Source organism: Malania oleifera, chromosome 4 (genome assembly GCF_029873635.1).
Source record: "Malania oleifera isolate guangnan ecotype guangnan chromosome 4, ASM2987363v1, whole genome shotgun sequence".
Classification (NCBI taxonomy): Eukaryota; Viridiplantae; Streptophyta; class Magnoliopsida; order Santalales; family Ximeniaceae; genus Malania; species Malania oleifera.
Window position 1 is genome coordinate 34,270,696 of NC_080420.1, and position 13,585 is coordinate 34,284,280.

A 13,585-nucleotide genomic window follows, 5' to 3' on the forward strand; every position below is an offset into this window, starting at 1 on the left:
TGGCTTAGAAGTCTTTATGTAAGTGCTTTAATATTTAAATATCTTTTGAAATATTGTTAAAACTCTTTAGGGGAAATACATGGACTTAGAGACCAATTTTAAAACCCCGAAAAATATTTTATGAAAGATCAAAATAAGAGAGCAAATTAAATTTGAAAACCAAAAATGAAAAATCAGAAAAGGACTAGTCAGCCAACTGACTAGAAATACTCTGGGTTCACTCAGCCGACTAACAAAAAAATAATTTCCGAATTATTTGTCCATCCGACTGACTCAATAAACTAAAATCACCTACCCGACTGACACTGTCCAACCAACTGACCCATTTTGAACTGTGTCATGCCAGCCAACTGACAATTTCTTCATTTAAATTTTTGGAAGAGAGAAGGGTATCAACCGCTTGTCCAACCGACTGACCCTATGGAAATATACTACCTAGTCGCTTGTCCAACCGACTGACTCCACGAGATTTGATTTTTTAAACTCCAACGGGAAAATTTCAAAAATTGATTTTTCAATTTTGAACGTTATAAAAACTTAGAGGATACTCCAAATAAACTTGGCGAACAAGGAAACTAATTCTAAGAAGCCTATAAATACTACCTTAATCCCAAGAAATTTATATACAATCACACGGCATACTTGCATCAAATCTTTCAATCTCTCTCAAAGTTTCATATTGCTCATACTCTTGCTGGAGGGAAATCATCTAAATTGTTGCTGAAACACCAATCTAAGGTTCTCATACTGAGTTTTCTCAAATCACAAAGGAACCCTTGGTGAATTCTACACTTAAGCGTCAATTCTATTTCTTATGGGTATTTAAATTGTTAAAGTACCTAGAGCTGAAATTATACTAATCTACTCTGTTTTAAGAGTGCTATTGTACACAGAGATTACTTCATATCTTTTGGAGTTCTTGGACGATTTGAAGTGTTCAAATTGTTGGCTAAGCGAGGGGATATCGCTTAGAGAGGTGCTGCTCTAGCCTAATTGAAAGAGTGACCGAACGAGGGTATATCGTTTGGAGAGGCGGGCTCTAACCTTTTGAAGAAGTGTGTAAATAGTGTTGTTTTGCATAACAAAGGAACTGATTTTAGTAATCCTTTGGTAGTTTGCCAAAGGTGAGGACGTAGGCTGGGGATAAGCCAAACCTCGTAAACAGCAGTCTCACTCTCTTTTTCTCTTATTCTTTATTTTCAACACATATAAATTGCGTGGATGATTTAATTTTTTTAATCATATATACTACGTATCTTTGGAAATCAAGTAAACTTAAAGTCTAATTTTGATTTGGGTTGTAGAAACCGAGAGGAAGTATACTGGTTAAAGCATACTTTGCGAAAATCGTAAGGGAGTACGTTAATTGGTTAACGCCCAAAGATAAATTAACTAAGAGTTTATTTGAATTCTAAATGTCAGGAAGAGTGTGAATGTTTTGTTGAAAATCACTTTGAGAAAGCAAATTCATTATCAAAGGGATTGCATTAATTACAGGGCTTGAACCAAACTTTCATATGTACAGGGTTGCAAACAAACAAAAGTTGAAATCTTGTACCTTATATCTTAGTTTGGATATTGTGTTTGATTGGATAATTTGTTTGGTTGATTGATTGGTTACTTAGTTGTTTAAACAATAGTGTTGGGGATTGTATAAAAAAAATTAAGTTCTTGTGTGATTGATAAATTAAACAAATAAGTTAAGAATTGGTTAAAAGAAATAAAAGAGGTTAAGGAATCTTGAAAGGAATTAAAAGAACATTTTTAAATCCAATTCACCCCCCATCTTGAGACTACACCTTAGTTTTCAATTAGTATCGAGCGGGGTTATAACAAATCTTAACAAGTAGTTATAGAAAGATATAATGGCACAAATAGGAGTAGCTCCCTTCGAAGATGGTCAATCCTCAACCCGACTACCAATCTTTTGTGGGCATAACTATACTTTTTAGAAAAAAAAAAATGCAAATCTATTTTCAAAATATGAATTGGAAAGCTTGGGTGGTTATCACGGATGGTGACCTAATTCCTTTTAAACTAGTAGATGGAAAACAAATTTCTAAGGAGAAAAAGGATATGGCAGACTTAGATCATAAGATGCTGCAAGTTAATTCTAGTACTATAAATGTTTTATATTGTGCCCTAAATATGAATGAATTTAATAGAGTAATGGCTTACAAATCGACCAAGGAAATATGAGACAAGCTAGAAGTAACTTACAAAGGCACTATAGATGTTAGGGATAATAGGATTAATATGCTTACAAGTAAATATGAAGCTTTTAAAATAAACCTGGATGAATCCATAAATAATATGTACACTAGGTTCACTCACATAATAAATTCCCTAAATGCCTTAGGAAAAACCTACACTATTTATGAGATGATAAGAAAAATTCTTAGAGGGCTGCCACCTATATGAGAACCAAAAGCCACTGCCATAACGGAAGGAAGAAATTTGAAAAACACCTCCTTAGATGAACTAATAGGTTCTCTGCTCACATATGAAATGTTAATTAATGAAATGAGTGAAAAAATCAAAGCCCAAGAGTCTATAGCCTTCAAAACCTCAAAAGAAAACTCTAGTAGTGAAGAAGAGATGGATGAAGATGAACTAGCCTTCATATCTAAGAAACTTGTAAAGATACTAAGAAGGAAGAATAAATTTAAAAAAAGAATTCAAAAGTCCGAATTAGATGAAAAAGAAACTCATACAAAGAAATCAAGAAATAAAATCCCCACATGTTGTAATTACAATAAAGTTGGACATATAAAATCAGAATGTCCACTACTAAAGAAAGAGTTTAAGAAGAAAAACAAAAAGATCATGAAAGCCAATACTTGAGACAACATGAGTACAAGTAGTTTGGAATATGAATCAAGTGACCAAGAGGTTGCTTATACTTGCTTTATGGCATAGGACGATGAGGGAAGCTCCTCATCCAAATCAGTTAATGGTTATAGTAATGATGAATTCAATGATGAAAGCATGTCATCTTATGAAGAACTTCAAAATGATTTATTCAAAGTACATAAGATGCTAATCAAAGTAACCAAAAAAAATATATCATTGAAAAACAAGAATGATGGAATGATGAAAGAGTTAGAATCAATTAAGATTGCTGAAAATAATAAAGATTCAAAACTCAAAAAAAAATAGAAAATAAGTATGAAGCTGCAATAAAAGAATTAGAAGCTAAAAATCTTACTGAAAAAGAAAGACTTGAAAATCAAGAAATTAAAAAGTAAGAATGAAAAGTTGATAGAAGACCTTCGATCCTTATCCTCTATGGAATACGAGAAAGACATATATATTTATGAATTAGAGGATAAAATCAAAAAATTATCTCAAGAATTAGAGAAATCTCAAAAGAAGGTTGATGACAAGAAAGATATTAAGATAAATGATCTCAATAATCAAATTGAAGATAAAGAAAAGATCATTTACAACTTCACAAAAGGAAATGAAAATTTTGACAAAATGATAGATTCACAAAAGATGACCTTAAATAAAGAAGACATTGAATTTAATGGGGTTAAAAATAAAAAGAAAAAGAATCTTTACATGGGTTATTTTTCAAAAGCATCCAAAGATTATGCTAGCATATCTTCTAATGCCTACACTAACATCATATGCTATCAATGTAAGAAAAATGGGCATATAAAGTTTGAATGTTCATTTAAAAGAAAGGGTGTGAAGATTAAATAAGTTTGGAGAATTAAAGAAACATCCCTTATTAAACCACCTGGAACCAAGAAAATATGAGTACCAAAAATGAAATAATAAATTCTTCAACTTCAATTGATATTATATTTATGGAACATCATACAAATATATTGAATAAATTGAAATAGAGAATAAAGATAAAATTATTTAAATTTATCTTATTGAAACTTATGAAAATTGTTGGCCTCAAATCAATGAATGAATTATACAAGGCATAAAATAGAAAGCATTAGGACACATGAAGTTTGGATGTTTAAATGAAATCAAATGAAAAGAAAATATGAAGCAAATAGAGCTCATTGATAAAGAAGAAAGCTTGGCAGAAGATTTTTTCAGCCGACTAACCATACGATCAGCTGACTGACTGAACAAAACCTTTAAAGAGAAAGTATAGGTCAGCCAACTAGATAGAAGCTCAGCCGACTGACTGAAGGAAAAACTGTTAAACAAATTTGAATTAAAATACTTAAGCAACATAAGAACAATCCAAGCAAAAGTATAGTACAAAGCACATGATATAATTTACTCCATGCTTATATAAATACAATATGATACATGTGTACATCTTAAATTTGGTATCATGAAATTTTAAAAAACAATGAAAATATTGATAATTTATAACTCATTATATTTTAAAAATTTGAGCATAAAGTTATAAAACATGATTTAGAAACATGAATTTTGATATGAATTGATACATTCTTAGCCATGTATGCTTATGATGGATCACATGGATAAATGGATAAATTTGAAACTAAATAATAGAGTATTCATGAGCTGTGCATAATGTGACACTAACATTGGTATCTATAAAGTGTATTACTATCCATGAATATATATAAATTGGTATTTGAGCATGACAAGAATAATTATATCCATAAGTAAATTATGAAATTGATATGATATTAGTATTTGATATCAATGAGCATGTACATCAAATGTTTGAAACATGGACGATAAATTTAGAAAACATAATTGGTATCAAATCTGAATGTATTAAATTCAGGGGGAGTATTAGGACTCATAACTTGTATTTTGTTTCTCCCTAATTTTTTTATTTATTTTTTTTTTTTTTTTTTTTTTTGTATCATGAATTATTTTTTTATTGGTATCATAAGTTTTCAATTTGAGTTTGGTATTAAAAATTTAAAAGTTCAATTGAAATTAGAATTAATGAAAATCTAATTAATATCATATACTTGATATGCATGACTGATATTCATATGTTCAAAAATATGATTTATTTTGTTTATATTTTACTCTTTTTGATTGATATCAAAAAGGAGAGAAGTTTTGACCAAAAATTGAAAAATGAGTTTGGTATTGAAATATTTTGAAATTTTGAAACATGAATTATATTTCAAAAGGGAGAGAAGTATTTGACAAAGGGGAGAAGTACATAACATTGAATAACCTTGAAATTGGTATTGATATGCATGATATTGAATGATCTTAAAATTGGTGTTGAAAGTAATCTTGATCTTACATATGTTGAAGATGATACTTATTGAAAGGGAGAGTATTTTTAAGGCTTACTTATATTTTTGCTCATTGTTTGTCATTATCAAAAAAGGAGAGATTGTTGGCCTTACAAGGCTTAACATCCTATTTTGATGCTAATCAAAAAATGAAATTTGACATATTTGGTTGAGTGATGATATTTCATATCTCACAAATGTGAAAGTAAGGTCAAGTACTCACAAGGATCAATTGAAGTTTATATTTCAAAGGAATATGATTATATGAAGCTTAAAAAATACCTAAAGGCATGGATGATATATTAAAACTTTAAAATCACGAGAGCATGGATGTTAAAGAGAACTCGATGAAAAGCTCAAAGTATCTTAAAGCTTGAAAACGAGAAGAAGACCTAAGCATTAAAACTTAAGTGTTTAAGAAAGAAAAATGGCTTAGAAGTCTTTATATAAGTGTTTTAATATTTAAATATATTTTGAAATATTGTTGAAACTCTTTAGGGGAAATACATGAACTTAGAGACCTATTTTAAAACCTTAGAAAATATTTTATAAAAGATCAAAACAAGAGAGTAAAATTAAATTTGAAAACAAAAAATCAAAAATCAAAAAAAGGACTGGTCGACCAACTAACCAGAAAGACAACTGATAGAAAGACAACTGTCAAATTAACTGTCTAGCCGACTGACTCAATAAACTGAAATCACCCAGCCGACTGACAGTGTCCAGCCAACTGACCCATTTGAACTATGTCACACTAGCTGACTGACAATTTCCTGATTTAAATTTTTGGAAGACAAAAGGGTGTCAGTCGCCTGTCCAGCTGACTAACCCTATGAAAATATACTACCCAGTCGCCTATCCAACGGACTGACTCCACGAGATTTGATTTTTAAACTCCAACGGAAAATTTTCAAAAATTGGTTTTTCAATTATGAACGTTATAAAAACTTGGAGGACACTCCAAGTAAACATGGGGAACAAGAAAAACTAATTCTAAGAAGCTTATAAATATTACCTTAATCCCAAGAAATTTATATACAATCACACAGCATACTTGCATCAAATCTTTCAATCTCTCTCAAAGTTTCAAATTGCTCATACTTTTACTGAAGGAAAATCATCTGAATTGCTGTTGAAATACCAACCTAAGGTTCTCATACTGAGTTTTCTCAAATCACAAAGGAACCCTTGATGAATTATATACTTGAACTTCAATTCTATTTTTTATTAGTATTTAAATTGTTAAAGTACCTAAAGCTGAAATTGTACTAATCTACTATGTTTTGAAAGTGCTATTGTACGCAGAAATTACTTCATATCTTTTGTAGTTCTTGGACGATTTGAGGTGTTCGGATTGTTGGCTAAGCGAGAGGATATCACTTAGAAAGATGCTGCTCTAGCCTAATTGAAGGAGTGACCAAACGAGAGTATATCATTTAGAGAGACGAGCTTTAGTGTTTTGAAGGAGTGTGTAAACTGTGTTGTTCCGCCCGGCAAAGGAACTGATTTTAGTAATCCTTTGGTGGTTTGCCAAAGGCGAGAACGTAGGCTAGGGATAAGTCGAACCTTGTAAACAGCAGTCTCACTTTCTTTTTCCCTCACTCTTCATTTTCAGCACATATAAATTGCGTGGATGATTTAATTTTTTTAATCATATATACTACATATATTTGGAAATCAAGTAAGCTTAAAGTCTAATTTTGATTCGAATTGCGAAAACCGAAAGGGAGTACGTTGATTAAACCATACTTTACGGAAACCATAAGGGAGTACGTTAAATGGTTAACACCCAAAGATAAATTAATTAAGAGTTTATTTGAATTCTAAATATTGGGAAGAGTGAATGTTTTATTGAAAATCACTTTAAGAAAGCAAATTCATTATCAAAGGGATTGCATTAACCACAAGATTTGAACCAAACTTTCATATTTACAAGACTGCAAACAAATAAAAACTGAAATCTTGTACCTTATATTTTGGTTTGGATAATGTGTTTGATTGGATAATTTGTTTGGTTGATTGATTGGTTACTTAGTTGTTTAAACAATAGTGTTGTGGATTGTATAAAAAGAACTAAGTTCTTGTGTCATTGATAAATTAAACAAACAAGTCAAAAATTGGTTAAAAGAAATAAAAGAAGTTAAGGAGTCTTAAAAAGAATTAAAAGAAAATTTTTAAATCCAATTCACCCCCCTCTTGGGACTAAACATTAGTTTTCAACATTCCTGAAAAAGAGCACATTTTGATTAAATCATGAAATATTTTTCTTTAGGAAATAAGAATAACTTAAATTAAGTGTATAAAGTCGTGACTCTTTACCATGCACTAATGTATAGCATCAATAGTTCTCCATACTTCAATATTTAATTTGTTATTACATTAATGTAGAATGTGTAATGTTTCATCTAAAATGAAATACTTTTTGTGTAGTGCATGATAAAATCGCGACATATAAAACACTAATACTATATACATTTGTCCATAGTAAAAAAGTCGAGGCCGAAAATTACTATTGCACATAGGGCCTAAATAAAGTATAAAGTAAGGGACCTCATAATTGTAGGGGGTACAAATAACACAATACAAATTTAGGATTTTTGAACAAATAAATAACTTCTAAAAAAATAATATAATTTCCATTTTTACTTAGGCTCTGCTTGGATAATTTTTTTTCAATAAAAGAAAAAAAAAAAGTAAAATATGGTGAAAATTTGTTTTACCATATGATTAAAAAAATTTTAAAATTAAATTTTCATTGTGTAATATTAATTTTTATTCAATGTTTTGTTATATATTTTTTCTTTATTTCTCACTTTCCTTAAAATAGAGAAGTACTTCAAGTGTGCTTTATAATCACAGAACACCCTTAAAATTAAAAAAGAAGTTTTATAAGACAACTATAAGACTAGCTGTGCTATATGGATAACAATTTTGAACGACGAAAAAAACAAAATATTCAAAAAATAAAAGTTATCAAAATGAAAACACTTAGAAGGATGAATGGTAAACACTGAAAGATAGATTAAGAAATGAACATATTCGCAGTAAGTTAGGTGTAATTCCTATAAAAAATAAGAGGGGTGACTCGAATGGTATAAATACTTGCATTAGGTCATATAGTCCGATAGTGAGTCGTTACTTTGAGTAGTAGAAGGAATAGGAACTTAAAATAATTTGAAAAGAAATAGAAAATAAAAATTTAATAATCCTAAATCTATCAAAAGAAATTATCCATAATCACATAAATAGCTCAACACGATGCCAGATTAATGACTCATGTATGAAACATAGAAGTGGTGGCACTTAAAAAATGTCACCTCCTAGACTTCTAAAACGCTTCTTGCAAGTGAGGTGGTGAGACTCAATTGAACAATAAAGTTGATATAATTTGACCGTCTTTCTTAAGAGTACATCAATGATGATACAAGGATTTTCCAGACAGCAAAATAAAGTAAAACAATTAATCAAGAATATGCAAAAGTGGAAAAGCAATTTCATTCTGCCTACATAACAGACATATAAAACTGTTAATTGCTTACAAAGAATTGTGTTGGCATCATTAAACAAATGTCACAATTTGGGTGATGAAAAAATAAAATATCCAAAAAATAAAAGTTATCGAGATGAGAATGCTTAGATAAATGAGTAATATAACATTAAAAGATGAATTAAAGAATGAACATACTCGCTACAAGTTAGGTGCAACTTCTATAAAACAGAAGGGGAGGACGACTTAAATTGTATGAACACTCGTAACGTAAGCCACATAGTATGCTAGTAAAAAAGAAACAAGTTAGTTACTGGGGGGACAGCAGAAGGGGTAAATGTAGACCTAAAATAATTTGAGATAAAATAGTAAAGATTTAATGTACCTGAATCTACCAAGCAAAAATAAATTTCTTCTTTACATTCCTTTCCTTTCTATCCAAACTGAATAATCGTAATAAGGTAGCTATAATAGTTACCTAGTCCCTTTAATGGATTACCATTTATTAAGAACAAAATTTATCAAAAGAAGAAATACTCATGAAAGCAAAAAAAGAAAAATAAAAAATAAAAATTCCATTCTACTACCTAGCCACAACAAGCCCATGGGAGGGGAATGACACGCTTCGTGCCATGTAAATGTGCAAGGTCCTCCCCCTTGGTCAATAATATGGCACCTTTGTTGTGGCAAAAGTAGGCTTACCGGAAACCAGCCTATCCAAACCTAGCCAACCACAACAGAACACACCCTCAAGAGCAATATCCTACTGCCTAGTTGAGACTGCCAAACACCAATATATAAATTAGCTAGCCAACAAAGAGCTGTCTGTCTCAACCCCACTAACTAATATCTAGGTACAACATTGCTATAATAAATCTCATATTCAGTATTATTTGCCTTAAAAAATAAAACACAAATAAACAAATTAACCAATCATAAAGTAGGCCATGCACACAAAACTTGAAGTTGTAATAGGAGGAAAGTAATCAAGGACACAAGGGGCAATCACAAATAGTTAAATACCCACACCGGAACTAGATTGAACTCCAAACTCCATGCTAAAAATTTCAGCAACAGAAAGCCAATGACACAGTGAAGTGACAAATTTGTGATCAAAATCATAACATGATTTAAAACCCGAAACAGCTGAATCAGTTCAAAAATTAATCTCAAAGCATTCAACACATAGCATCCGACTTCTAATAAAACTTAAATAAGAAATCCATCATACTATAGAGCCAATTACCAAATTGTTGGCCACAAAGAAAACCAAACAGCGGTCTAGCAAAATGCCAAAAGTGGCAGGAGTCACTTAGAGAAGGGCACATCAGCGCAGCCTTCTAGCTTCTCTTTCAGTCTCTAGCAGGGTGAGGACATCCCCTACCCTCACTGGTCCTTTCACATTCCTTGTGATTGTTCGATCAGAGTCCATAAATTTCACTCTCACCTGCGTGACCTGTCCTCTGGATCCCGTCCTACCAATCACTTTTATCACAGTTGCATTCTTTATCTCCTTTTGGGCATCCATTCTGCTAATAAATGCAAAGGATTAAGATATTATTCTTAAGACTGAACATTAAAATGAAAACAAGGGCACCCCATTTATTCCAGAATAGAGCATAAGGAAGAAGATACACAACCATTACAAAGCACTATCATATACCTACCTCTGTCAAATAGAAAAATGGGAGTTTTTTGGCTAACTAGTTTCCTCCAAACCAAGCATTAAAGAACTGTAAAAACTAAACCCTGAACATGTTCCTCATAATGTTCTTTATTTTGCACTATATAATTCCAATCTCTAATTACAACATCTTAAGAAAATACAGAGTGTTTGTGCTACCAATTCACACTACACATAATAGTCAACTAGATAACATCCAAAAAAGAAGCCAATAAAAAAGATAATGAAAAAGGATAATCAAATAGTTATGCGAAGATCAAGATCCTAAAAGCAAATAGCAATTCAAATAGCACGCACAATTGCTGTTGGTTAAGATTAGGTGTTTAGAAGCATCCAAAGGATCAAAAAGGGATACACTATGGTAGGGTTTGGAAGTATGTATTTTAGGTCTTGGATTTAGATTTGTGTGAATTGGGTGAAAAACAATAAAACTTTGTACTGTATTTTGTCCAAATCCACACAAATCCAAACCCAAGGCCTGAAATCCAAGCTCCTAGACACAACCTCAGGCACATACTTCTATAATTCATGGCAACAATCAAAGCAGACAATCCAAGTAGGAAGCTCAAAATCTGTCAGTTAAGCTTAGGTGTCACAAGCTCTCAAAAGATCAAAAGAGCATACCACACAGACACCATATATTAACAAATTTTCAACTTTTATACAAAAATCTTTGGTCCCCTGAAATATTTATGAAACTTAACTATTAAAAAAAACCAGAAGAATAAAAAATTTATTTCCACACAATGAAATTGCAGTCTTTTCCTTGATTGGCAAGGCATATCACGTAACCCAATTTAATCATGAACAAAATACAATAATAATAAATTGCATATCATAAATATCACTCTCATTGCAATCGGTTAAACACTCACAGTGGCGCAAGAGAAAATCAAATCCGGAATCCAAAGGTTGGAGAAAGAGAACCCGGATTTGAGGTCGGAAGGGGGAAAAAGAGAAACCCAGATTCGTAGAAACAAGAAAATAACAAGCAAGGTAGACGAAGGTAGAGCAAGAAATAAGAAGCGAGAAGATTTACCTGTGACGAGAGGGGCACGAGGAGATTGGAGGAGCGCCTACAATGCTCAAGTTCAGCAGCAGAGGGCAGTCGTTGCGCGAGGGAGAGAATTAGGGTTTGGGTGTAATCGTATATTGGGAAGGTGTTTTGTAATTTGCGCTCTCCGCGAGGGCAAAAATGTCAAAAGAACCTATACGGAAATTGCTGGTTCCGCTCCGTTCGGTATATTTGGGTCGCGTTTAAATTTTGAAAAATATTATGTAAATAAAATTACAAAAATTTTAAAAAAATAAAGAATTAATTTTACCTATTATTATTTACTTTTTATAATTTTAAAATATATTAAAGGAAAATTTTTATTTTAATTATATTTTATATTGAGAAAAATATAAAAAATTAAACTTTTAATTATTTTCAAATAAATTTCTAAATTAAAATGAACTCTTAATATTACATTACGTTTGATTCCCAAAATATTTATTTTTAAAAATATATCAATTATATAAAATAAAAAAAAAGTTGTTAACATAAAACAAATAAAAGAGTGAAACTTTTAAGAATATATAATAAGGAATAGATTAAAAATAATTATTTTCAAATTTTACCATTAGAACGCCTATTCAAAACAATAAAAATATGTAAAAAATATTTATTATCCCTATTTTTAAATTTCTCATTATCTCTCATCTTATAACAAAAAGTAAACATAACTTTAAAGTATTAAATTTTTGTTTGACAGTACTTAAAAAATTTTATATCATATATTAGTTAAAATAAGTGGTACTACACAACAAATACTATTTGACATGTTAAAAAAATGTTTAATCTTTTATCTTAGAAAAGAAGTGTTTGAAGCAAATTTAAAGTTCGAATTTCAAGCTTCCAAATGCAAGATAAGAGAATAAAATTCTCTTTTTAAAATCTCTCCAAATCTTTTTTCAAAACTTTGAATCTAATACCTCTAATGATTAATGAATGTCATAATACGATAGGTTCTACTACTAATTAAATTAAAATATCATAATCAAATGTAATTAGAATATTTGATAACATACCATTCTTTTACTTTTCACGTTATATTAGATAATAAAACTCAAATCTTCATCGAATCCTCAAAAAAGCAATTTTCTTTATCCTCACATCTCACAAAACTTTCATTCTTTGAAATTATTTTAAAAAAAAAAATTTATGTGCTTATTTTTGTGTATAATACACTCGTTCATAATATAACTATTTTTTATTTTATTAATTTTATCCTTTTAAGTATTGAATCAACATGGATGGAGTCTCTCTAATATTGAAAAAAATGATAAGAATAAAATTTATTGCTATAACAACAAAAATAACAACAACAAAATGGGGTTGGTTATATGAATCATTTTCCGCCAATTTATGTGATCATGGACCATTTCTTTTTATAAATTCAAGGATATTAAATTCTTACTCATTATCTCCTCCCAAGTTATTTTAGGTTTACCCCTACCCCTTCTACTGCCCCCTACAGTAACTAAGTTACTCTTCCTCACAGGTGTACTATAAGGCCTACGTTGCAAGTGTCCATACCATCTAATTCATCGCTCCTTTATCTTATCTTCTATAGGAGTTACACCTAACTTACCACGAATATGTTCATTTCTTAATTTATCTTTCAATGTTATATCACTCATCCATCTAAACATTCTCATCTCTGCAACTTTTACTTTTTGGATATTATGTTTCTTCATCGTCCAACATTCCGATCCATATAGCATAGCTGGTCTTATTGCTGTCCTCTAAAACTTCCCTTTCAATTTTAAGAGTATTCTAGGATCACATAACACACTTGAAGCACTTCTCCATTTTACCCAACCTGCTTTAACTCTATGCATTATATCATCATCAATTTCTCTTTCAGCTTGCATAATAGATCCAAGGTATCAAAATCTACAAGTGCTATTTATTTCTTCATCATCAATTTTAACTTTGTCTCCAATATTCCTCCTATCATTACTAAAATTATATTTCATATATTCTGTTTTATTTCTACTTATCGTAAAGCCTCTAGATTCTAAAACTTCTCTCCATAATTCTAACTCAGCCTCTACTTCGTCCCTAGTTTCGTCAATTAATACAATATCATTTGCAAACAACATACACCATGAAACCTCCTTTTGAATACTTTTAGTCAATTAGTCTATCGCTAAAGCAAAAAA

General features: G+C 30.5%; 1 protein-coding gene across 2 annotated transcripts; it reads right to left on the reverse strand.

Moving 5' to 3' along the window:
- Positions 1 to 9,789: 9,789 nt before the first annotated feature.
- LOC131153250 (small ribosomal subunit protein eS28x-like) lies at positions 9,790 to 11,565 on the reverse strand. Of its 2 annotated transcripts, none has more exons than XM_058105425.1 (2): positions 11,415 to 11,565; positions 9,790 to 10,220 (listed from the first exon to the last, which is right to left on the reverse strand). In XM_058105425.1, exon 2 carries the CDS (start codon positions 10,217 to 10,219, stop codon positions 10,019 to 10,021), a length of 201 nt encoding a protein of 66 aa, XP_057961408.1. In that variant the 5' UTR covers position 10,220; positions 11,415 to 11,565; the 3' UTR covers positions 9,790 to 10,018. The 2 variants fall into 2 exon arrangements, with proteins under 2 accessions (XP_057961408.1, XP_057961409.1); XM_058105426.1 differs by having other exon boundaries at positions 9,790 to 10,223; positions 11,415 to 11,564.
- Positions 11,566 to 13,585: the final 2,020 nt, after the last annotated feature.

Coding starts and splice junctions, on each gene's coding strand:
- LOC131153250 (XM_058105425.1), bottom strand. CDS start 10,219: ATGGATGCCCAAAAGGAGATAAAGAATGCAACTGTGATAAAAGTGATT.